Here is a 23,765-nt window from a genome sequence, read left to right as displayed (position 1 = left end):
ATCAGTGCCCACAACCTCAGCCAAGGGCTCCAGCTTTGGCACACTCATAGCTGCCTCAGAGCCCTAGAAGTTGGCCAGGGACAGGAGGCTGGACCCACAACCTCAAGGGATGCACCCTAGGCTTAAACAGTCCCGAGAGCCTTCTTCCTTCCCAAACCACTTGAAAGCTGCGAAGGAGGGGCGGGATCGGAAGGGCTGCCCCTGGCTGCAGAGCCAGCCCAGCTTCCAGCCTGCCTGGCTTCAGGGCCTGAACAGCTTCCAACTCAGCCTCGGAAATCCCTCAGTGGGCAGAGCACGGTCAATTCCCTGTGGAGCTGCACAGAACATCACACCTAGGACAAAGGCGATTGTTGCAGCCTGCCCGTGTTATACAAACACTCCAGGCACCTCCCTCCCCTCCCTGCAGCTATCCCCCCACCAGCCAGCCAGTGGTACAACAATGAGACAGGAAGTCTCGGCCAACAGTTGCCCCGGGGGGCAACGGCCCTGTTTGCCTCTATTCCCTTATCCAGCTTCCTTTGTATGTCCCAGCCCTGGCTTGTTCTTTCATGGAGGCTGGGCAGATGCCCACCCTCAGAGGCCCTGCCTCTTCCCCTGGAGCTGGGTTCAAGCTGCCCAAGGGCCACCAGGCCCCACTCTCCCTTTCCTGGGGAAGGGAAGCGGTTTGCCCGGGTAGACTTTTTTTAAATTAATTTATTCATTAATTACATTGTATTACGTGACACAGTTTCATAGGTACTGGGATTCTCCCCACCACTCCCCAAACCCTTTCCCCATGGTGGATTCCTCCACCTTGTTGCATAACCACAGCTCAAGTTCAGTTGAGATTCCCTCATTGCAAGCATATACCAAACATAGAGTCCAGCATCCTATTGTCCAGTCAAGTTCAACAGCTTCTTAGGGAGACTCTCTCTGGTCTGAAGGCAGAGCCAGCAGAGTATCATCCCGATCAATTAAAAGCTCCAACATACCATCAGCAACAATCCAGGTACAATGAGACTGGTGCAGAGTCCACTGATTGACATAGCTCATCATAGAGTCTCCCCATGTCCAGTATTTCGCTGCCCAACATATACTGGGTAGACTTTTGAACTCATGGTACTGCATCCCTTGAGCCTCTCTCCCCAGGCTCCTGGCCATTCCCTCCTGCCTGCTGGGACCTCAGGCACAGCACACACCCTCTCAGGGCCTCAGTCTGTTCATCTGCAAGTGGGAGGGATCGTAGCTTCCTCCACAAGCTACCATGAACCTGCCAGAGAGCAATGGACTGCAGGTGCTTCATACACTGCCCATCTCCAGGCCTCCAACTGGTATAAAAGAAATCAGACTGCACCACTCCAGGTGCAACCCTGGGCAACAGCAGTCCATGGTGGGCAAACAGCACGAAGCCCAGCAGGCCAGTGGCTGTGGACAGTGACAGACACCTGCAGGGAGGCATGGAACCAGGTGGAGGATTCTCTGACATTCTTTGGTGTCGGTTGGCCAATGTCTCTGTTCAAGTTGGCCCTTGTCTAAGTCATTTGTGACATCTGGTTTACCTGATTCTTTCTGTCCCTCACTTGCTTGGGACTAAGGACAGCAGCTGGAGGATGGAGGTGTGATTGAGAGGAAGAGTGGGCAGCATTTGAAGTGTGTGTGATTTTGTTTTTAAAAAGATTTATTTATTTTTATTGAAAAGTCAGATATACAGAGAGGAGGAAAAACAGAGATCTTTCATCTGTTTGTTCACTCCCCAAGTGGCCACAACAGCTGGAGCTGAGCCGATCCGAAGCCTGGAGTCAGGAACTTCCTCCAGGTCTCCCACGTGGGTGCAGGGTCCTAAGGCTTTGGGCCGTCATCAACTGCCACAAGCAGGGAGCTGGATGGGCAATAAGGCTGCCAGGATTAGAACCAGCGCCCATACGGGACCCGGCATGTGTAAGGTGAGGACTTTGGCCACTAGGCTATTGCTCTGGGCCTGGTAAGTGTGATGTTTGAATCACTGCTGTTTTTCGAATTACCTCCCAAATGTGTTTAACCTGACTTAGTCACTCGATCCCTCCAAAGATTTAAAGTGATGGTAATTCCATCGACTAATGGCAGCCACTTGCAGGGAGTGCTTGTTCTGTGTCAGGCAGGGGCCGGGGGAATGGACAGCTAGCTCCCCGTGTTCCCGGCCCACTTCAACAAGTCACCTTACAGCCCGGGGAATCAGGCGAGCGAGTGCTTCATGCACCCAAGAGCCGTCCTGCCTGCACTGACTGTCATTTTGGGTAAACAGATGGAAATTTAATGCACAAGAACGGAGAGGAAGAGAGAAAAGAGCTTAACGTTGCAAATCTTCTTGAAGTGGTATTTAAGGGAATCACAAGTCAGTCAGGATAAAGCCCCCACTGTCATCATCCCTATTATTCGATAAGAAAATATTTTCGCAAACTGAGCAAAAGATAAATGAGCTTGCTCCAAGTAGACTCACAGCCTGGGGGTGGGCACTTTGCATGGATGCCAAGTGCTTATGTGAGGACAAGGTGATGGGGGTGCCTCTGTGCCGTGGGCTCCCTCTGGCAGCCCCAGGGATGGCGGGAAAGCTACCAGAGCAAGGAGGCTTGGGTCCCGCTCCCCAGGCTGCACGCACTGAAGACCGAGGCTTGGGGAGATGCCGCTGAGCTGCTTAGGCCACAGTCAGAGGAGGAGGGGCGGGACTTGACCCTCGCACCTTCCTTGATACACTGGGGAACCACTGGCTGGAGCCTGACCCTGAAGCCATTACCTAGCTAACCAGCCATGACTTGCAGATCACTGAATGCCTTTGTTTTCAAAGCGTGGGTCCATTCCCATCCCCAAACAGGTACCTGGGAAGGACAGAAGTCCTGAGGTGACTTCTGCTCATGCCACCTACCTGGCTCGACCTTCTGTGGCTGCTCTTCAAAGTCCAGCAGAAATCCTAAGGGTGCTCACACCCACGCCCCACTCACTCCAGCCCTGCCAGAGACCCTCCCACATGGGAAAAAACCCAACACAGCTGCGTGCATGTGCTATCCTCAGTGCGACAGCCCACGTGCACGGCACCCGTGAGGTCACTCCCATGCTGAGAAGGGACTGGGGCTAAGTAACATCCTAAGGTCATCCAGCTCCCACGTGGCAAGGAGCTCCCAAGGGCCCACCCAGAGGCCACCCGGCTCCTTCTGACACTGCTTGCTATTGTCTGCTTTGTAAGCTTCTGTCTTGTTTTCATTAGCCCCATCATTCCATCTCAGACATTGCTCTCTGCAATCCTCTCATATCGCATCTTGCCAGAATTACAGAAGTATAGGCAGAAGCATTATGGAATGGGTAAAGCCTTTAAAGTGCTCTAATATGGCAACTGGCTGGCACTAGTAGGGCTGGTTGCACTTAGACCGGTGGTTGTAGTCATGACGTTAGCTGTTGCATTACTGTCACAAGTCACAGGGTTAGAGGTTAGATCCAGTGTGTCAGGTTAGTACAGAACAGCGTTATCACTGATACCACAGCCCCATGGTCCTTCCTGCCTCATCCTCAAATACTGAGAAAGTAAGTGGGTGTGTGTGTGTGTGTGTATGAGAGGAACAAAACCCAGTCACAAACAACTGGCTCCCTGGGACAGGGCCTCCCCGGGTGGGTGCTTAGGTGTGGTGTGTCTCCACGGCTCCAGTTCGCACGGTGCAGCCCACTGCTGCTTGCCCTCACTGGTCCCTCCTGGGCATCTCGTTTCCTCTTGCCACATAGGCCCTACTCCCTGAGCCTACCCACCAGAACGCTGTCCATACTTAGCACTGACTGTGTCCCAGGTGCAGCCCTACCAGCACGCTAATGCTACCTCTGCTGGGAGCTAGCTGTCCAAGGCTCCTCAGCCTCCACAGAAAGTGGCTGTTGGGGAGGCCAGCACCCCTGCTCCTGACAGGGCTCTCCTCGCCAGCTAAGGCACCAGAAGTTTCTAGGCCTCCTCCCAAACTGCAGCCTCCCAGTGTAGAGTCCTGGATGCCAGCAGACCCCAAGTCTTCTGAGTGTACCTCCCGTCACAAGAGTCACCGGGCAGGGCTGGAGGAGCAGGTCCAGTGTCCAGGGCCTGATGCTAACAGCAAACAGGCTGGCTTGTAGCCGAGTGGCTGGTCGTCACTGCCAGTCCATGACATGGCCATGACTTGGAGGTCTCTGCAGAGAGCTGGCTTCCCATCTATTCCAGCCCCGTGCACCTGTCTGCACAGCCACCTCCTCTCTGCCTGAAGACGTTTCTGCCAGCAGTTAGCAGTGGGCTGGCGGGCCTCCTGCTTATCTGCGTGGCCTTCCTCCTTGTTCCTGAGAGGCCCAGGACGCTGTCCTGCTAGCCCAGCCTCAGCCTCTGTGGATGCCAGGGGGGCTGCCGTCAGCCTCCTACTGGTTAGGTCTCCTGATTTCAGGTGAGGAGGCTCCCTGCTCTTCCCCCACCCCTCCCAGGGACAGCAGCGGGGACTCATCCTGGGCTTCAGACCCTGCCTTGTGCCTGCCTGTGGCCTGTGAGATGAGGTGGCCTGTGAGATGAGGCCGCCGGCGAGCAGGAGATGGTGGCAGCAGTAGTGGTATCCTAGGAGGGTGTGGGGGGGGGCCCTGCTGCAATGCTTTCCAGGCTGATGAGGGCAGCGAGGGGCCAGCGGAGCTGCAGGGCCTGAGAAGGTTTCCCTTTGGGCCAGGGCCCCCACCCAGGGGACCTTGAAGGTCTAAGATCCTTATTTTTTTTTTCGTGAGGGTGGGGCAGTTAAGACTGTCACCTGCGGTGCTGGCATCCCTTATGAGTGGAGTGCTGGTTGTTCCACACCTGATCCAACTCCCTGCTAACATGTGCAGGGAAGCCATGAGGGATGGCCAAAGAGTTTAGGCCCCTGAGCCTACATGAGACACCTGAAGGAGACTCCTGGCTTCTGGCTTCAGACAGGCCCAGTTCCGACCACTGCAGCCATTTGGGAAATGAACCAGCAGACGGAAGATCTCTCTGTGTTTCCTTCTCTTTCTCTGACTTACAAATAAATAAATACCAATTTTTTTTGAAGATTTACTTATTTGGAAGTCAGAATTATCGAACATCCAGACTTGAAACAGTGCCAATATGGGATGATGGTGCTGCAGACGGTACTTAACCCACTGCACCACTCTACCAGCCCCTAAAACCACATCTTAGCAGCCCCCTGGGAAAGAAGGCACTTGGCAGCATGAAGAGCAAGCGGTTTGGGGTCACATGGGCCCTATTCGGATCTGCATCCAGGTCCTGACTAGCTGCCTCCTGCCCCACATCCTCATTTCTAGAATGGAAGTAACACAGGTTCTCCCTTGCTGATGCGCTATGGGTGGTGCAAGGGCTGGACACACGCAAGAAAGACTTTGAGAGGGCATGTGGTATCAGCTCCCTCACGCCCCTGGACAGAGTCACTTGGCCCCATTTTACAAGGGAGGAGCCCGAGGCAGACGCAGGCTTCCTGGGGGTACTGGAGGGAGGCACAGCACGTGGTCTCTTTGTTCCTGCACAGTGGCTCCCTTGACACCATGAGCTTCCACAGGCTCCCCACCAAGCTCACAGTAGCTCCCTTACAGCGAGAAGCCGGGGCCATCCCGAGCAGTGTAAGGCATGAGAGATTATCACCAGAAACTTAACAACATCCGGGCCGTGCAGCCTGCCAAGCCCATCGGTCACGCTGTGCTCCTGGGGCCTAGGTGGGCAAGGCCCCCGAGACAAGGCCCTGGGCCAGACATCCACAGTTGCAACTGAAGTCAGAGGTTTCATGTGATTCTGGCTGGTTAGGGCCCGGTGTCCTGAGCTGGGACACAGGAACAGGGTGTCGAGCGAACAAGGCAGGGAGAAAGAAAGATGCAGCCTTTTTGTACCAGGTGAGCTTTCCCCCAGCTCTGCCAAGGACACTGGGGAGCCCCAGCCGCCTTGGGAGCCCCACTGTCTGCAGGGCAGGGCTGGCTGGGCTCTCCTGGGGTGCCCTATGTCTCATCAGCGCCAGCCCTGTCTGCCTGAGACAGTCTGCTTGCCCAAGTATTTTTAGGGTGTCCTTTGAGTGTCAGCTTTTTGAAACTTCTGTATTTTTTTCCTAGCAGTGGTTCCAATTTCCTACGGGTCTAATACTCATTTGCAATGACTCATGGAAAAATACCTTTGCTACCAATTTATTTGTGCCACAGAGTGTGGTTTCCAAATCATTAGATGGCTAAACATATGCACATGTGGGCCCTCCTCGGCAAGCTCGGCCATTGGCCTGGGGTCCTCCAAGGAGAGGGCCAGGGGACCCTGTAAGATGTTATGGTGACTGCAGAAGGAGAGCCTGCTGTAGGCCTGCCCAGCCCATGGGCCTGGGCCATGCCACGCCACACCACAACCTGAGGGCCACATGGCCCAGTGCAGGGCAGCAGGCCTGCTCAGTGCATCGGCCTGGGCCATGCTATGCTACACCACAACCCAAGGGCCACGTGGACTAGCCCAGGGCAGTAGGACCATAGAAGGCTCCTGGTCCTCTTGTCCCGGGCACCTGTGCTTGGGGAACTAGGCTGAGCTCAGCACCCTTGGGACCTTGCCCAGGCAGTGAGCAAGCTGGCTCTACCACCTCCTCCCCAGCTAGCTCCCGAGACCACAAGGCTTTCTCCCCAAAGTACAAATAGTTGGGCCCAAGGCCTGCAGATTTTCTTCCTGCTCGGTGTCAGGCCCCTCTCAGCCTTGTGCCCACAACTCCCAGAGAAACGGGACCGCATAAGAGGGGACCTGTAGGGGCATTTCCGGGGTCCCTGCTCTGTGGGTGAACAGGGCTGTGTCTGCCTTGCTTCTCTGGATGCTGATGGTGTGCTGCAGCAATTACGGGGAACACAGGCTGGGTGGCCTTGGCTGCTGGTTCCTGGGGTGCTCTGGGACTTGCCTGTCTGAGAAAGAGAGCCATGAGGAGCACCTCGTCCTTGATGGTGTGTGTCAATAAGCACCCATGTGTGGAGTGCCTAGCACACAGTGGGTGCTCAGTCGACCGGGCTCGTCACACAGGCCCCCACTTTGTCTCCAGCATACACACAAGGGAACAAGGTTCGAGAGGTTTGGGACCTTGCACCTAGGCCATGAGGCTCCTGAAAGCCATAGCTGTCACTCCTGCCTAGGCCACCTGACCCTAGGCAGCCGCCATCCCAGATTCCAACGCTTGCCATGTGTCTACAGGACTGCTAGTGTCTCGCCAATGGTGCGGAGACTTGCCTGGACCTCTATAGGCATCCAAGCAGGCCAATCAGAAAAGGCACTCTGTCCTCAATGGGACAAGGCCCCCGTGCATCCAAGACCTGTGCCCTGCAGTGAGTTTTCTTGTGCAGTTCACAACCTGTACCTCTGTTCCCAGCAGGACAAGGGCTGGGGTCCTGGGAACATTAGAACAAACCTTCTGGAAGTCAAGGAACTGCTACAACCACACTGTGCTTCTCTGTAAAATGAGCAGATGGGGCAAACTGTGCCTAAGGTCTCCAGCAGTAATGATGCCAACAGCGATATCGTGGTCATCAAGAGAGGGCAGAGGGCCAGCCACTGTGCTTGGTGCTCTCACTCCTCAAGGTCCCTCTGTCCAGGTAGGGGATCTCTTCATCTCACTTTAGAAAGAGGCCACCAAATCCAGGGAGCCATCAGCCAAACACAGAGACTGAAGCCCCCATCCAATCCACAACGACTTGTGTGCTGTTTGAGCCTGCTCGACCCCAGCGACCACCTCCGAGGCCATGTGAGCCAGCTCCAGGTCACCTACTCAGTTGGTCCCACCTATCAGTCAGTTGCTGTGCTTGTGAAAGCTCGCCCCTCTTCCCCCCAGGCACACAGCCCTGGGAGTTCCCTACCGTTCATTGTTCAGTGTCATTCTCGGGGGGTCCAGGTTGGGATTCTCCATGGACTCCATCTGTGGGCACCGCAGGAAATAGTAGAGTGTGTGGAGGGCGTCAGGGGACCAGGTGATGGGTTGCGGCGGCTGGCGGGCCTGGCGGGCAGGGCTGGTGCCAGGACACAGGGGATGGCGCCCTTGCATGTGGTGCATGGCACGGGACACCAGGTCACCTGTGAGGGCAGAGAGAGAGAGAGAGCAGACACATCTGAGTCCAGGCCACCGCCTGAGAGCAAGAATGAGAGCAACTTGGAGGTAATTACTGTTTAGCCCAGCGGGTGGTGGCAGTGGGTGGAAGCAGCAGTCACTTGTCACCTCTGCATAACAGCAATTTAGTTTCCCTTTCACTCCAGTCCCGCCCAGACAGCTGCATGGAAGAGGGCTGGGCTCCTCCAGGAGGACTTTGGCTAATGTGGTTTCTTTTTCAACATCTCAACTCTCTCCGCCCCCAGGGAACCTGCTGGAGCTTCCTCTCCCAGCCTCTAACAGTGCCAGGCTCTGGAGCAAGCGGGCTGTCTCAGGCAAGGCCCTCTTTAGGGTGTTGTCCCAGGGACCAGCACAGCCTCTCCATCCGCTGGACACTTGCTATGTGCCAAGGGTGCCCATTCCCCAAGGAAGCAATGGGAGGCTCAGTTCTCTACATTTTGCAGATGTAGAAATCGGGGCTTCTCTAAGCCCCACATATTCTCCCATATGGCACATTCACTAGCCCAGCTCAGGTGGCTGGCTGTTCAACAGTACAGTCTGGATTTAGATACAGTTCTGTGGGATTCCACAGTTGATGAACTTTACCATGACCTTGGCTGTGGCATGTCTGTGGGGGTCCTGGGGCCCCATTTCCTGTGTTGCATTTCTGTCCCCAAGTCGGGTCTTTTCAACCAGCTCCGGGCAGGAAACATCCCATCATTGTGTGCGGTCACAATGCTGTGACAGGATGAGCTGTGGCAGACCCAGGCACCTGTAGGTGCCTCTGCAGCCTCCATGGGTCTGAGAATGCAGGGGCCTCCACGGGGGGGGGGGGGGGGGGTGGGCAGGCATGAAGGGGCATCCTCGTCCAAGCCTGACAGAACCAATCGAACAACCCGCAATTTGGCCAGTGAAATGTTGTTGAGCATAGGGCAAAAGCAACTCAGCGACTCCATCCTGCCTGCGGGATGCAGTTCCGGGGAGGCTAGGCCACTGCCGCGCGCTCAGAGCTCTGCTCTGGGCCAGCTGCCTACCGGGCGCTTGGCAAACAGTGGGAGAAGCAATCAACAAGTGGCCTATAGGGTTGGTGTGCTGGCTCAACTGGCTAATCTCTCCGCCTCCAAATGCACAAACTCCATATGGATGCTAGTTTGTGTCACAGCTACTCCACTTCTCATCCAGCACCCTGCTTGCAGCCTGGGAAAGCAGTGGATCAGCTTAACTCTGGCCGCTCTGGCCACTTGGGGAGTGATTCATTGGACAGAAGATCTCTGTTTATCTGACTTTGCAATAAAAGAAGATAAATCTTTAAAATGCATATCTTCATTAAATATTAAAAAAAAGGAATGGTCTCGGACCGTCACGATGGCTTAGTAGCTGAAGTCCTCACCTTCCATGCACTGGGATCCCATATGGGCACCAATTCATTTCCTGGCAGCTCTACTTCCTGTCCAGCTCCCTGTTTGTGGCCTGGGAAAACAGTCGAGGATGGCCCAAAGCCTTAGGACCCTGCACTACATGGGAGACCTGGAAGAAGATCCTGGCTCCTGGCTTCAGACTGGCTCAGCTCCAGTCCCTGCAGTCACTTGAGGAATGAACCAGAGGATGGAATGTATTTCTCTCTCTTCCTTTCTATAAATCTGCCTTCCCAATAAAAATAAATACATCTTTAAAGAAAGTCCTGACTCTGTTCATCATCTTTGTGTTTGTACATTAGTCGCCTGTGTGCTCTGGGTGAACTTGAGGGCCGGACCCTAGCCCTGCCCTCAAGTTCCCAGGTGGTGGTAGAAACTGGCATTGCCAGCAGCCGTCAGCCCGTCTCCCTCCCAGCAGCTGGAAGGACAGCTAAGTCGGTGGCAGTAAGCTGATACACATGGCTCCTGCTTCTCCAGGACTGAATGTCACAGATTTTGGCAAGACCCCAAGCCCAAGAGGAGGTGGAGGTGGAGGTGGAGGAGGAGAAGGCAAACAGTCCACAGATAGCATCAACTGTGAAGTTTTACTGAAACATCATTTCAAAGGAGTGCAACCAGGCAGAAGTCATTATCATTCATATGGTTTATTCTCATTCTATTGTCACTGGCGGACAAGCCCTTGGCAGCACTTTTCCAGCCAGAGTGCAGGCAAGAACGCCCAGAAAGGAACGCCCGAGTTTCCTAAGAGGGAAGCCAGGAACCCAGAGGGAGAGGGAACCTGCAAAGGCAGCTGGAGATGAAGGGCCCTGGTCCCTCCCTGTCCGGTCAAGGCCAGCTCCTCTCAAAGATCAACAAGACAGATGGCTGCAGGCGACTCTGCTCTCCGAGCCCAGCCGGATTGCTTGGCACCCCATCCGCAGCCCAAGATAGCAGCTGCCCCTAGGGGGCCCGCCCTCCCTGTGCTTCCTACTTTCTCACCTTCTCATTAGACGTAATAGATGTAATAGACGGAGATTGTCTCTCATCTTTACAACTGCCCTGGGAGGTTGGCATTTCCATGTTCACCAAGGAGGCAGCCGGCTCACAGGGGCTAAAGGATTTGTAATGTAGGCCAGCTAGGAAGAGAATCAACCAGACCTTCACCATGATCCCAAGTGCATGTTCTTGACCCTTGGCACCAAGGCAACCGAGAAGTACGGCCTGGGAACTGGAGCAGCCCCACACATTGTTACAGGTTCACAACCAGTTAATTTCAGAAACTGAGTAAGTTTTTAAGAACTTCCATAGCTGGGGCCTGCATTGTGGTGCAGTGGGGTAAGCTGCCACCTGCCATGCCAGATCCTGTATCAAACATCAGTTTAAGATCTGGCTGCCCCACTTCTGATCCACCTCTCTGTTAATGTGCCTGGGAAGCAGCAGCAGAAGGCCCATGTACTTGAACTCCATGGGAGACACAGATGGAATTTCTGGCTCCTGGAAAACCAGTCCTGCTGCAGTTATTTGGGGCATGAACCAGCAGATGGAATTAAAAAAATAAATATTTATTTATTCGAAAGGCAGAGTTGGGGGGTGGAGAAGAGAGCTTCTGTCTGTTGGCTCACTGCTCAAACAGCCACAACAGCAGGGTGAAGCCAGGAGCCCAGAGCTTCTTCTGGGTTTCCCCTGTAGGTTCAGGTCCCAAGGATTTAGACCATCTTTTGCTGCTTTTCCTAGGTGCACTAGCAGGGAGCTGTACTGGAAGTGAAGAGCTGAGACTGAAACCCGCCCCTATATGGGATCCCAGCACACAGGCAGAAGCTTCACTGACTATGCCACAGTGCAAGCCCCAAGGAAAGCTTCTTTCTCTGTGTTCATCCCTCTATTATTTTCAAATAAATAAAAACATGTCTAAAAAACTTCCATTGTAGTTTCAGAGTAATTTTATGTCTATCTAGCATAAATTTCAAACATTGGGCTTGCATTTTTTAAAGATTTATTTTATTTTTATGGGAAAGGCAGATAAACAAAGAGGAGAGACAGAGAGGAAGATCTTCCATCTGATGATTCACTCCCCAAGCAGCCACAACAGTTGGAGCTGAGCCAATCCGAAGCCAGGAGCCAGGAGCTTCCTCCGGGTCTCCCACGTGGGTGCAGGGTCCCAAAGCTTTTTGGCCTGTCCTCGACTGCATTCCTAGGCCACAGGCAGGGAGCGAGATGGGAAGTGGGGTCACCAGGATTAGAACTGGTGCCCATATGGGATCCCAGCGTGTTCAACGCGAGGACTTTAACCACTATGTTATTGTGCCAGGCCTATATGTCTTATTTTGTCTTTGTGGACACTGTTTCAGTTGCATTTTCTCACAGGTTTGAGCTGTAACAGAGCAGGAGCTGGGCTGGCTGGGATCCAATTTAGCACAGGTGGCTACTTCCTGGTGCTTGAGATGGACCTGATCCTGCTCTCAGGGGAGCCTTGGTCTGAAGCCCAGCCACACCCACCGGCATGGGAAAACAAGCCCTAGCTCCCCCGGAGTCATCAAAGACCTGATTAGAGGTGCTGCAGGTTTCGCTCTGGCCTTTCCAACCCTCATTAGGAGCCATCCAATAAAAACAGTAGGCAAGGGTGTGCAACTTTACACTGTCTGCAGAGTAAGGCTTCCAACGCGCGGCTGGTTGCCCTCACAGAGAAGTGTTTTGTTCTGTGTGTTTCTTATTCCTTCCCTAAAGGGAAGTCTTCCTGGGCAGCCAGGGACAGACAAAGCACAGGAGCACACACTCTGTGGGCAGCTGGACCAGATATAAGAATGAGACATCTCCCCATCACCCCCAACCCCACCCTCCCGGGGTCCGTGTGATGGATGTGGAAGACAGGAAGGTGTGAGGAGCATTGCTTCCACTGCAGGCAAGGCTCTGGCGGGATGTTGCTTTGATCACCTGAATGCAGTCCGCTTTCCATTGCCGGACACCGGACTTCCCCATTGAGTTTTCAGTAATCTACCTAGGCATTGTCTGCCCCTGCGGGGTTAACGTGTAGTATCTATGTGAGCTTGAAAGTTGATGTTACTGATATTCGCTTTTAGCAAAAAGGTTTTTACCTATTGCTGTCACAGCTGCCTTCATTGGCAATATACTGATCAGGGGTGTTAACTCCCCCTTTTGATCCCATGCTAATCAGAGGCATAGCAGAAACCTGTTCTTAGGATTTTCCTCCTATGGACTATATGCTAATCAAGGGTGTTCTGTCCCCAGGTGGTGGGAACCTGTGTTCAGGGCTTTTTCTCTCCCATTGATCTTATGCTAATCAAGGGTGCTCTCTAGAGGTAGAGGAAATCCATTCTTTCCCTCTTTCTTTGATCTTTGGGTCCTGCCTCCGGAGCTTGCCTTAGGTGAGACAAACGGCAGAATTATCTTTAGTAACACCCGTTTAATCATGACCTAAAAAGTCCGAGCCAGAGTTTAACTGATTCTGTATAAATAAAGCGGACGGCTTTATTTCTGTGTCCACTATCATCATGGAATCCTAGTGGTCCGTCTCTTTCTTTCTCTTCGCGCCTCATCCACACACACTTCACGAGTTCCGAACCCCGGGCCGGAGCTGGACTCCAGCACCACCCCAGCAGGCTGGTCTCGGGGAGGTGCAGGGAGGGAACCCATGTAAAACCCGGGGAAACTCTGAGGGCCCAGGAGCCCAGCGCCAAGTATCAGTAGCCTCATTAAGGCCTCCGCCTCGGACTCCTCCCTCCTCCTCAACCTCCTCCTAGAAACCCTAGTTTCAGAGGGAGGGACAGACCCAGCCTGTTCTGCTGTCTCGGGGGAGATACTACAGAGAGGCTGTTTCTCTGTGTCCTTAGAGTGATGGGGCCAGGATGGAACCTGCTGGGTGGGTCAGGACTCGGTGGCCCATGCGTGCATAATACACACATGTCTATGCACACACACATAAATATGCGCACACACACACACACACACACATACACTCTCCTGCTCCAAACATCGGGTACTGTCATGCTTGCTAGGGACTTTTATTTTTATTTTAAAATTAAATTTTATTTTTTTAAGGGATGGTTTTAACATTGGAAAGAAAGCAGCCGACCACAGAGAGAAGGGTCTGTGTGAGGCACAGGTGAGAGTGAGACTATGCACAAGTAAACAGAGTGCTCCAAAAAGTTCATGGAAGAAATGGAACCGAAAGACAATTTTTATTTTATGTTTTTATAGGAAAGTCAGATAAACAGAGAGGAGGAAAGAGAGAGGAAGATATTCTGTCTGTTGATTCACTCCCCAAGCGGCCACAATGGCCAGAGCTAAGCCAATTTGAAGCCAGGAGCCCAGAGTCTTCCAGGTCTCTGGGCTGTCCTCGACTGCTTTTCCAAGCCACAAGCATGGATCTGGATGGGAAGTAGGGCTGCCGGGATTATAACCAGCGTCCATATGGGATCTCAGTATGTGCAAGGCAAGGACTTTAGCTACTAGGCTACTGTGCCAGGCCCAGAACAGAAAGATATTTATTTGCATGCAAAAACAATTTTTTGAAAGCCATAAATTGTGTTTTCCACGAACATTTTCAAGACCTTGCATAGCGAGTCAATGTCAGGTGGGGGAACAGTGCTTTGGATAAATAAAAGCTGCATTAAAAGGAAAAAAAGAGAGGGTGGGTGGTCCCCAATATCCTGGAGGAAAAAGTGCCATTTGAGTGGAGGCTCTGAGAGTGACCCATGCAGTTGGGTATCAGGGGGAAAATATCTGAGGCAGGGGGAACAGCCAGTGCAAAGGTCCTGGGGTGGGCACTTGGGCAGGAGTACAGTCCACGGGAGAAGAGGTGCAGACAGTGAATCCAGATCCTATACTGGGTCTGGGGTCATGGTAATGTGAGAGGAGTTAGACTGGGTAGTAGGCAGTTAGGGTATTCTGGGTCCCCAAGTCATCTTTTCCTCAAATATAAAAGGGAATTTCCCCACCATGTCTTAGATTCACCAGAACACGTCTCTCCCAAGACAAATGCATATCTTATCAGGAGTGCTTCCCCAGGAGACAAGGGTGACATTAACATTACAAAGCAAAAGCAAATCATCAGGCCCTGCTCTTGACACTGGCTCCCCAGAGACGCTGATGGGAAGCTAGGTTGCTGGGCCTGGAGAAGAGGCTCTCAGATGAGAATGGGTCTGGTGACAGACACACCCAGAGTCAGGCCCTAACCCAGCAAAAAGATTTCTTTTCTTCTCTAAGCCTCACTTCCCTCACCAGCCAGTGCCTGGATGAGTTGTTCTGAGGAGTATGAGTACTTGCTATAAAGCAGAGGCAGGATTCACACAGTGCCTAGCACACAGTAGGTGCTCAGTTAATGCTCAAAACCCAAATAAAGCTAGGGTGCTCTCGAGCAGTATGAGGGCTGCTCTCACTGCTTGCAGAGGACTGGCACTGGCTGCATGTGACACCCAGACAGTCCCTTGTCAGCTGAGATCAAGCTGCACGCACAAGCACCTACTTTTTGCTGATCCCCTGCAGGGCCAGGAGTTCAGAGCAGTCACGTGTCCCCACCTCCTACACACACACACACCACTCTGCCTGCTTCAATGGCAGCAGGAAACTGAGAGCTACAAACCGCTTTGTTTCCCAGCCTCATGGGGGCTGTGTGACCTTGAACCCGGCACCTTCATTTCCTGGTCTGGGAAGGTGCAAAAAGGGAGGACAGGAAGGCGGGAGGATGCTACATCCTGGAGAAGCAGGGACCTTTGTCATTTATTGCTCAGGAGTCAGAAAACCCAAGGGCCCTAGAGGTGGAGGAGGCTGGGCCCTGCACATGGTGGTCTCAAGGGTGGTGGGATCAAAGGGCAGTGTGAGGGTTTGGTTTCTAAAGTAACTGGGGAGAGGAGCCATGGGAGCCTCCATCCTGCTAGGGTGCCCTGCTATCATCTTCTTTCCTTCTGCTGTGTTGAGGTTTCAGGGGTAGGTGGGTGAGAGAATTTACAATAGGCTGGGGCTGGAGCTGTGGCTCAGTGGCTAAAGCTGCTGCCTGTGACATCAGCATCCTGTATGGGAGCTAACTTGAGTCCCAGATGCTCCACTTCCAGTCCAGCTCCCTGCCGCTGGCCTGAGAACACAGCAGAAGATGGCCCTAGTACTGGGCCCCTGCGATCCACGGGGAGACCTGAAAGAAGTTCCCGGCTCCTGGCTTTCAGCTGGCCCAGTGCTGGTTGTTGTGGGCATCTGGGAAGTGCACCAGTGGGTGGAAGATCTCTCTCTGCCTCTCCCTCCTCCTCCCTACCTCCCCAACTTTCAAAATAAATGAGTGTTAAAAAAAGAAGAAGAAAAGAAAGGAAGAGGCCAGGTATAAGCTAGCCAGGTCTTTACCCACTAAACTGCTACTTAGCTCCCAATGATGGCTGCTGTGTAGGATGGGGCATCATCTGAATGGTAGGAGATAAGATTTAATTATCTGAAAGGCAGAGTTAGAGGAAGAAAGAGAATTTTCCATCTACTGGTTCACTTGCCAAATGGCTGCAACAGCCAGGACTGGGCCAGGTCAAAACCGCAGCCAAGGGTTTCATCTGGGTTTCCCGCGCGGGTGCAGGAGCCCAAGAAACTGGGCCATCTTCTACTGCTTTCCCAGGTGCATCAGCAGGGAGCTGGAATTGTAAGTGAAGCAGCCAGGAATCGAACCAGCACCCATTTGGGAATGCCACTGTTACAAGTAGTAGCTTTACTCCCTGTGCCACAGCACTGGCCCCCATCTGAATTTTGAAGAGAAATCAGAAATCTAGATTGAGGGCCACCGGTCTGGCATCTCTGGCTTGGGAGGACCTAGTGTTCAGGGAAGGTAGGGAGTGTGGAGGAATAAGGGGAGGAGAAAGACTGTGGGGATACTGGAATGCAGACCCAGAGCTCTTCCCAGCCTTGCTCCACCACCTGCTGGCTGTGGAAGGCACACTTACTCAGCTCTGAGATGCTGCCCACACAGGTGGCCAGGAGAGACTGTTCCAGGGTGCGGAGTTCCAGCTGCGCGTAGGCATCAGCTCGCTCGTCGTGGCCCATCGATCCATCATTGTAGGGACTGAAGTAGGCAGGGAGTGACAGCACACCTGTGGGAAGCAAGACAGAGAGGTGAGAGTTGGCAGGGAGGGTGGGACCTGTGGAACTGCTCCACCTTCACTGACAGCAGGTGTCAGCTGGCCAATCTCTCTAATCTCCAGGATATTTGACAAGTCTTCTTGAGGGACAGTGTGATAGTGGCCAGAAGGAGAGGTGACCTCCTCTGAATTTTAGGAGCTGTATTTTAGGGTTCAAGCAAGTGGTGACCATTCTTTCAAGAGCTGACTGGCCTAGATCAGAGAGAAACTCGTTCATTCATTTGGGTGCCGGATGTTCACAGAGCACCTGACTGAATTCGAGGTGCGGGTGGTGGGAATGACAGAAAACGGACTGTGTTCCCATGGCTCTGGAATGGCTGAGTCAGCTGCAGGTGCCATCCTGCCCACGCACGGGGCAGTGTTGCCCACACAGTCTCCCTAGTTCTCCACGCCTCCACTGCTCCTCCTCAAATCCCGAAGAGGCTGGGAGCCACCCAGGAGAGGGACACAGCCTTTTTCACTCCAAGGGAGCTGTCCTAGCCACTGGCCAAGTCCAGTTAATGTTTCTCATTAGCATGTCAGCGGCTGAGGGGTGGGACCATTAGAATCAATTCCAGGGGGCGACAGCCTGTGTGTTTCCCAACTCATTGCGCTCCTTAGAAAGCAGCAGCAAAGCACGTTCAGAAGGGCTTACAATTTTTTTTTTAAAAGATTTACTTATTTTTAAATCCAAAGTCAGACATACAGAGAGGAGGAGAAACAGAGAGGAAGATCTTCCATCCAATGATTCACTCCCAAAGTGACCACAACGGTCAGATCTGTGCCGATTCAAAGCCAGGAGCCAGGAACTTCAGGTCTCCCACACAAGTTCAGGAACCCAAGGCTGTGGGCATTCCTCGACTGCTTTCCCAGGCCACAACCAGAGGGCCGGATGGGAACTGGAGCTGCTAGGATTAGAACTGGTGCCCATATGGAAACCCAGTACATTCAAGGTGGCACCTTTAGCTGCCGGGCCCAGAAGGGCTTACAATTATACACTAGTGTGGAGGCCTGAGCATCTCAACCCACGGGCAGCCATGCTGCCCGGAGGGCTCAGGTTCCCCACCACGATTCCAGCCTAGCACAGCCAGGCTTACCACCACGTATGTACGTACATGGGGTGAGAGGCTCTCAGGCGGCCAGTGCGCCATTTGGTGCCAGGCTGTGCCTGCTGGCCGCCTGGCCAGGAAGTTCTGAATTTGGTTTCTTTGATATTCTGCATGAATCGCTCCATGCTGAACCCACAATTCCCCTGGAATGTGTATTAGTCCTTAAGATTCTCAATGGTAGTAAATCTTCCTCTGAAGAACCTGTAGTCACTTTATAGTGCAGATTGCCAACACCAGTTCATTCAAAAGGCAAAATTCCGGGCTTGTCCAGCAGGATACCCCATTACCTGATAGGATGAGGGATCAGCAGAGGGGTCACAAAAGGCAAGACTATGACATTGTCTGGCATTCAAGAACCATACTCAGGGCTAGAATGTGTCAGGTATATGTGGACCAATCCCCATGGAAACTCTGACCCCACTAGATGGTTTAGAAGGGCCGGTGGAGTCTGTGCAGGAGGCATGACAGTCTATGGGGTGCGCTGGGATAACCCAGAGCAACCTCTGGCATACTTAACACTGGCTGGCAACAGGCCTGGTTGGGGAGCGTGGGGGAGGCCTTGGCTGGGTGGAGCTTACCACTAAGGGGAGCAGGAACTGGAAGGGGGCTGAGTTCTGGTTGGGTCACAGTTGTAATCCCTTGCAACAAATATGGATTCAGACTTGACGCACCATGCCAGGTTAGACCGCAACACAGTTTGGTGCTCTGGAGGACCAGGATAGACGTTGGACGGGCTCGGCTAGGCCTCAACCCCATCTGAGCCATATATGAGATATGCGTGGGTATGGACGAGCCGTGGCTGGGCTGAAACTCTCAACAGCAGGAACCAGAATGGGTTGAAGAGCGGAGCTGGCCGAAGGACCTGCTGGTATGCGTGAAGCAAGACACCAGGAAGGGGTCGGATAGAGGAATCCGAACAGTTCCTCTGACAGGACACTGACCCTACAAATAAACGCAGGAAGCATGGAGGTAAACAACCCAGAAGAGGCTTTGGAAAGTGACCCACTGTCATACATTTGGCTCGGGTTGGGTCAGACCAGGCTGAGTCAGTCCACGTTATCCACTGGCAAGTCTGAGCGCTGGAACTGTGTGGGGGCCTGGCCAGGTTTGGTTGCGATTAAAAAAACAAACAAACAAACAAACAAAAAAGTACAAAACACAAAATGCCAAGGCGAAATGGCCTGTGCCAGTAGGGAATGCAGCACCCAACCAGCACACCTCCCACTGGTTTAGGTGAGGGATGAATGTGTGATGGGCAAAGCCGGGAAGAGCTGCAATACTCATTGGTTCCAATGGAGGTCGGGGCTCAGAAGAGAACCAACCCAGGGGTTACAACCACCAGTTGATCAGAGTGATGGACTGTGGCAGGCACTGTGCTTACTAGTAGTGCATGTAGGAGCCTGGACTGGGAACACCTCAAAGTTTCTTTGGGGATTCCCCTGAACAAAATGGAGGAATCAAAACATTAACCAAAGATAGAAGATGGAGTAGATCAATCAACCACCTCAGCTATATGTTTGCAGCGAAAAACTGGACAAGGGAAAACTCTAAGATGGACTATGTCAATCAGTGGACTCTGCACCAGTCTCATCGTACCTGGATTGTTATTGATGATATGTTGGAGCTTCTAATTGATCAAGGTGACGCTCTGCTGGCTCTGCCTTCAAACCTGAGAGGGCCTCCCTAAGAGGCCGTTGAACTTGACTGGACAAGTGGGATGCTGGACTCTGTATGGTGTGAGCTTGTAATTAGGGAATCCCAACAGAACTTGAGCTGTGGTTATGCATCAAGGTGAAGGAACTCACCATGGGGGAAGAGTTTGGGGTGAAGCGGGGGAGAATCCCAGTACCTATGAAATTGTGTCATGTAATACAATGTAATTAATGAATAAATGAATAGAAAAAGAAAAAAAATAATTATACACTAGTTCCTAACAGCCTGTAGCCACAGGAGTTTTAGGGGCAGGCAGAGATCACAACAGGGATCGTCAACTTCAGGGTTGGCTGCCCTGCCTCGGTCCAAACTGCTTTACTCTCTAGACCTTGGTGTGTTGACTTCTCAAAAAATTTTCATAGAATTTTCATCAGTCACTTTTTTGGGAGGGAAAGAAATTATCTTAAAGTTCCTTGAGCTAACTGGAGAGTACCTGGGATGGGGCCAAGCCCAGGCTGGGATTTTGTATCCTGAGCCCATTTGATAATGAGTCGGGCATGACTACAGGCGTGCATAGTGCCTCTGTAGTGGGAGCACAGAGCCTCAAGTGCAATGTCAGGGCACATAAGTCTGACTCCCTGACTAAGAACAATGGGCGCTTGGGCAGGTGACTCGGCCTCTCTATGTTGGTTCATGGCCTATTGACCAGACAAAGTACAGGCACCTGCTTTGTGGGGTGTGGTGAGGATTCATTGAGTTATTGCTGGCTGGTAAGGTAGGGGGTGTCAATGCTTGGATCGATGTGGGCCTCGAATGGCCCAGGACTGCTGGCTGTTATTGTATATTAGTGCTGGGAATATAGACTTGATGTACATGGTTGCATTTTTTCTCAACAACTCCATGAGAAGGGGCTTCCTCTTCCACAGTGGGTTGGGGGAGTTTGAATAGATGGCTCAGGTAAGTGGCAGGGCTGGCATTCAAATACGGTCCAGAGAGGTGCAAGCATGCATACACCTGCCTCTGTGGGAGCCTAGAGGATGACACACACATCACCATTAGCACTCTCCCCTGGCTGTCCCCACCTGGGGGCTTGTCCACGTGACATGATAGCTATATTAACACCAGTCTGTCTCACCCAAGGGCACCCAGTGCTAAGCCTGGTGTGGTTCCCTTTCCTGGGGCAAACTACCTAGCTGTGGTCCTGGCCTATTTTCTAGCTTTGGTGATGGACATGTGCCTGACCCCTAACCTGTACCTCTGCAGTTCGCACTGCCACCCTCCCTTCCCTAACCCCAGCAGATGGCCATGAGCCCTCCCTTCATGTCATCACAGCATCACTTCAAAGCACTACCTCAAGGCTCTGTTCCTGTGGCAGGAGGAGGGAGAGGCTGTGCTGGGGTCTGCCCTGCAGCCATCTCTCCCACCCAGGGGTCCAGTCACTCTCCCCCAACAGCTGAGTAACAAAGCGCATTAGGAGGAGCTGGCTGAGAGCACTGAAACTGACACAGCAGAGGACAAAGTGGCCCCTGCCTGCATCCCCAGCCCAGGAGAGCCCAGCAGCTGGGCCCGCCTCTCCTCTCCTCTCCTCATTACTGAGCTACAGAATCAACACTGGAGACATGTGGCTCAAATTTACAGCGCTCATGACTGGGGACTAGGAAATACAGCTGACTTGTCAGAGGATTCCCAGAGAGAAAGAGTATGTCAATGGATCGGGTAACAGGAGCTGGCAGCTCCATTAATAATTGTCCCCATTTTCCTAGTCATTGCCACCCAAAGGGGCTTTTGCTTAATGCTGTGGCAAAAATAATTCTAAGCCCGTTCTTAATAATACTAATTGATCGCTTGCATCTGGTACCTTTTGCTTCTAAGAGGCCTTTTTATGTTGAGGGATGGCTGCTAGCACGGAGTTGCCAGTGATGAAAAACAATGGCTCCCACTGTCCTTGGCTGCAGGCTGACTGTGTGCCAGCCAGATCCTGTGATAATAACTCATGTACCCCGGCACCTCTCACCTCCCCACTGCTTGGTGACATTTCTGCTCGCCCACCTCACAGATCAGAAAATGAAGCCCAACCAAGGAAGACGCCTGGCCTGAGGCCCACAAAACTGTCCCCATGAGGCTGTTACTCCATCCTCCTGGGATGCAGTCACATCGCTTGTCTTCCAGCCTGCTGCCTGACAAAGCTGTCCTTATGTCACACCCGAGTCCTTCACGCTCCCCAGCCCTTCTCTGTAAAGAGTTAGAAGACCGTCTTTGGAGTCTCTCTATGCCTGATGTCTGCCCCCCACAGTGGCCAGCTTGGTGTTATTAGCTAAGGCCAAGGCTGCTTCTGGAACAAGGAAACTCCAAAAAGCAAAAGGAAGGGCCACTTGTTCTTCGCACATAGCAACATCCTTAGGGAAAGGTGTGTATTTCAGCCGTGATGGAAGAAAGCCAGGGTGAGGGAGTGTGTTCCTGGCATTCTAGCTAATGGAGCGCCTACCGTAGACCCCACTCAGCTCTGCGAGCTGCACCTGTACCTTACAGATCACGGCCAGGAGGTGCAGTGCCCACGTGAACCCAGCCACGCAGTACCTCCCTCTTCCAGGAGTCAGTATTTGCTCTGGGACAACATTCCACGCCTGTGTGCTTCTGACCGCATGTGAGACCTCTTCCTCAGTCAACACACAGAAGCGCAGTCTGGCATCCCTCAGCTTTCCTCACTCTGGTTGCCCAACCCTTGAATCTCGGAACTCATTATCTCATTCTCCAAAGCTACCTCCTCCTTCACAGCACAGCAGCATGTGGTCCACTGGGTTACCCAACCAGAGACCTGTGAGTCATCCTCATCGGCTCTGCCCCTTTTCTTCATTTCCGTGCAGCAGCCAGGCCTTGCTGCTTTTATCAATGAAACATCCCAAGAGGTTGCTGCTGCCACGACCTGGCTCACTGGCCCTCTTCCCCTGCCGGACACGGCAGCAGCCGTCTTACCCCGTTCAAGCTCTGGCCTTGGATCTTGCTCCACCTTCTTCCCCAGACTGGACTCCCCACTCTGGTTCTGGACTCCTCAGGGTCTCCCCACTGCCCTCTTGAAGCCCAAACTCCTTTACACAGCTTAGAAGGCACTGTTCTTCGCTTCTCAGAAATGTAGGCAGAAAACTCAGGCTGCCAATACGGCAGAGGGAGGGAAGAAGGTGATTTTAGCGGTTACAAAGCTTCTCTGGGTTATGTCACAAGTGCTGGTCACAGCCCTCTCTGCTCTGTTCCCTGGTGGTGGAAAGCAGCAGGTGGGGAGGTGGCAGTGGGGAGGCGAGCTATACCTGCACCTTATAATTTGTCATTTTTCCAAGGTGTATCACCCCTAGTTCCCAGAGGGGACGCCATCAAGTAAGCTGGGAAAGCCCAGGCCTGGACACTGGGGACCCCCACCTTCCTCCAGATGGACCTGTACTTGCCAGGCAGGAATGCTGCTTTCAGCTTGTAGAGGCTGTCTACTTTCAGGCAACACCAAGCCTGAGGCAAATGCCCTGGCATGGCAGGGTGGCCACAGCAAAGGGGCCCCTGGGGAGCTGGAGCACAGGTATGGACCACATGGCATGCCAAGACTTCTGCACTGGGACCCCAAGTGGCACTCAAGTGTACCCTTGAAAACCCTTTTCCCCATTCTGTCTTTTCCTTTAGCTTCTGAATGGTCAATGAGAGGAACAAAGAGACCTTGTTGTTACTATTTGCTAGGGTTTAACTTCCCTCCCAGCTATAACACCCTCCGCCCTTCCTGCCCATGCAGGGCTGCACAGGGATAAAGTCCAGCTTCTCTGAGCATCCAGGGATGGTCATTAAGCCTGGGAGGTAGTGGTCCTTTTAACTCAGCAGCCCTGCTGCCAGCACTGTGCCCAGCCCGATACATTTTCTTTAGGGGCAAAGGGATAGCATCAAGCCAGGGTACATGGTCCCTTTCCCGTCCCCTGCTACCAGGCTGACCCGACCAGGCAGCTGGCTCTGGGATGCTCCTTGGCCAAGGCAGTAAAGGCCACCTTTGAAAGGAAACCTGGGACATAGAGGAGTCCTCCTTTACTGCCCTCATGAAGAGACTTGGCAGGGCCTCTCCTGCCAGCTTTCTTAGGAGCCGGGAGCTTGGGTGGAGTTCAATCCTGAAGCTCTGAAAATAAAATTCTATTGCTGTCCTGAACGGTTTCCAAAGAACCCACATAATCCAGCCCTTTTATTTATGTTTTAAGTGTTTCCACTCTCTGGAATTTTATATACAGTATGTTACTGCCTGCCTGTCTATTAGTCACACAAGGACAAAGTGCTGAATGTTGAAGTGTGGATGGCTTGCAGAGTGCCCCGTGGTGGGGCAGGAAGACATGGATTTGGGAGGGGTATCGTGGACTGGTATTGTGCCTGAAGGCCTACGTTCAGAGAGACCAGGAGGATGGGCAGAGAGTGGAGAGATCTGCACATGGCTTG

General features: G+C 52.9%; 1 protein-coding gene across 1 annotated transcript in view; it reads right to left on the bottom strand.

Moving 5' to 3' along the window:
• ABTB2 (ankyrin repeat and BTB domain containing 2) overlaps window positions 1-23,765 on the bottom strand; it is a 166,101-nt gene that overhangs the window by 23,419 nt on the left and 118,917 nt on the right. The window contains exons 2-3 of the mRNA XM_004585412.2: window positions 16,378-16,524; window positions 7,828-8,041 (exon numbers count right to left, since the gene is read on the bottom strand). Of these exons, the coding sequence (XP_004585469.2) occupies window positions 7,828-8,041; window positions 16,378-16,524 (361 nt within the window). The remainder of the gene's footprint in view (window positions 1-7,827; window positions 8,042-16,377; window positions 16,525-23,765) is intronic.

This window comes from Ochotona princeps, chromosome 4 (assembly GCF_030435755.1).
Source record: "Ochotona princeps isolate mOchPri1 chromosome 4, mOchPri1.hap1, whole genome shotgun sequence".
Classification (NCBI taxonomy): Eukaryota; Metazoa; Chordata; class Mammalia; order Lagomorpha; family Ochotonidae; genus Ochotona; species Ochotona princeps.
Note: the sequence above shows the minus strand (reverse complement) of the source record. Positions and strands in the feature narration are given on the sequence as shown.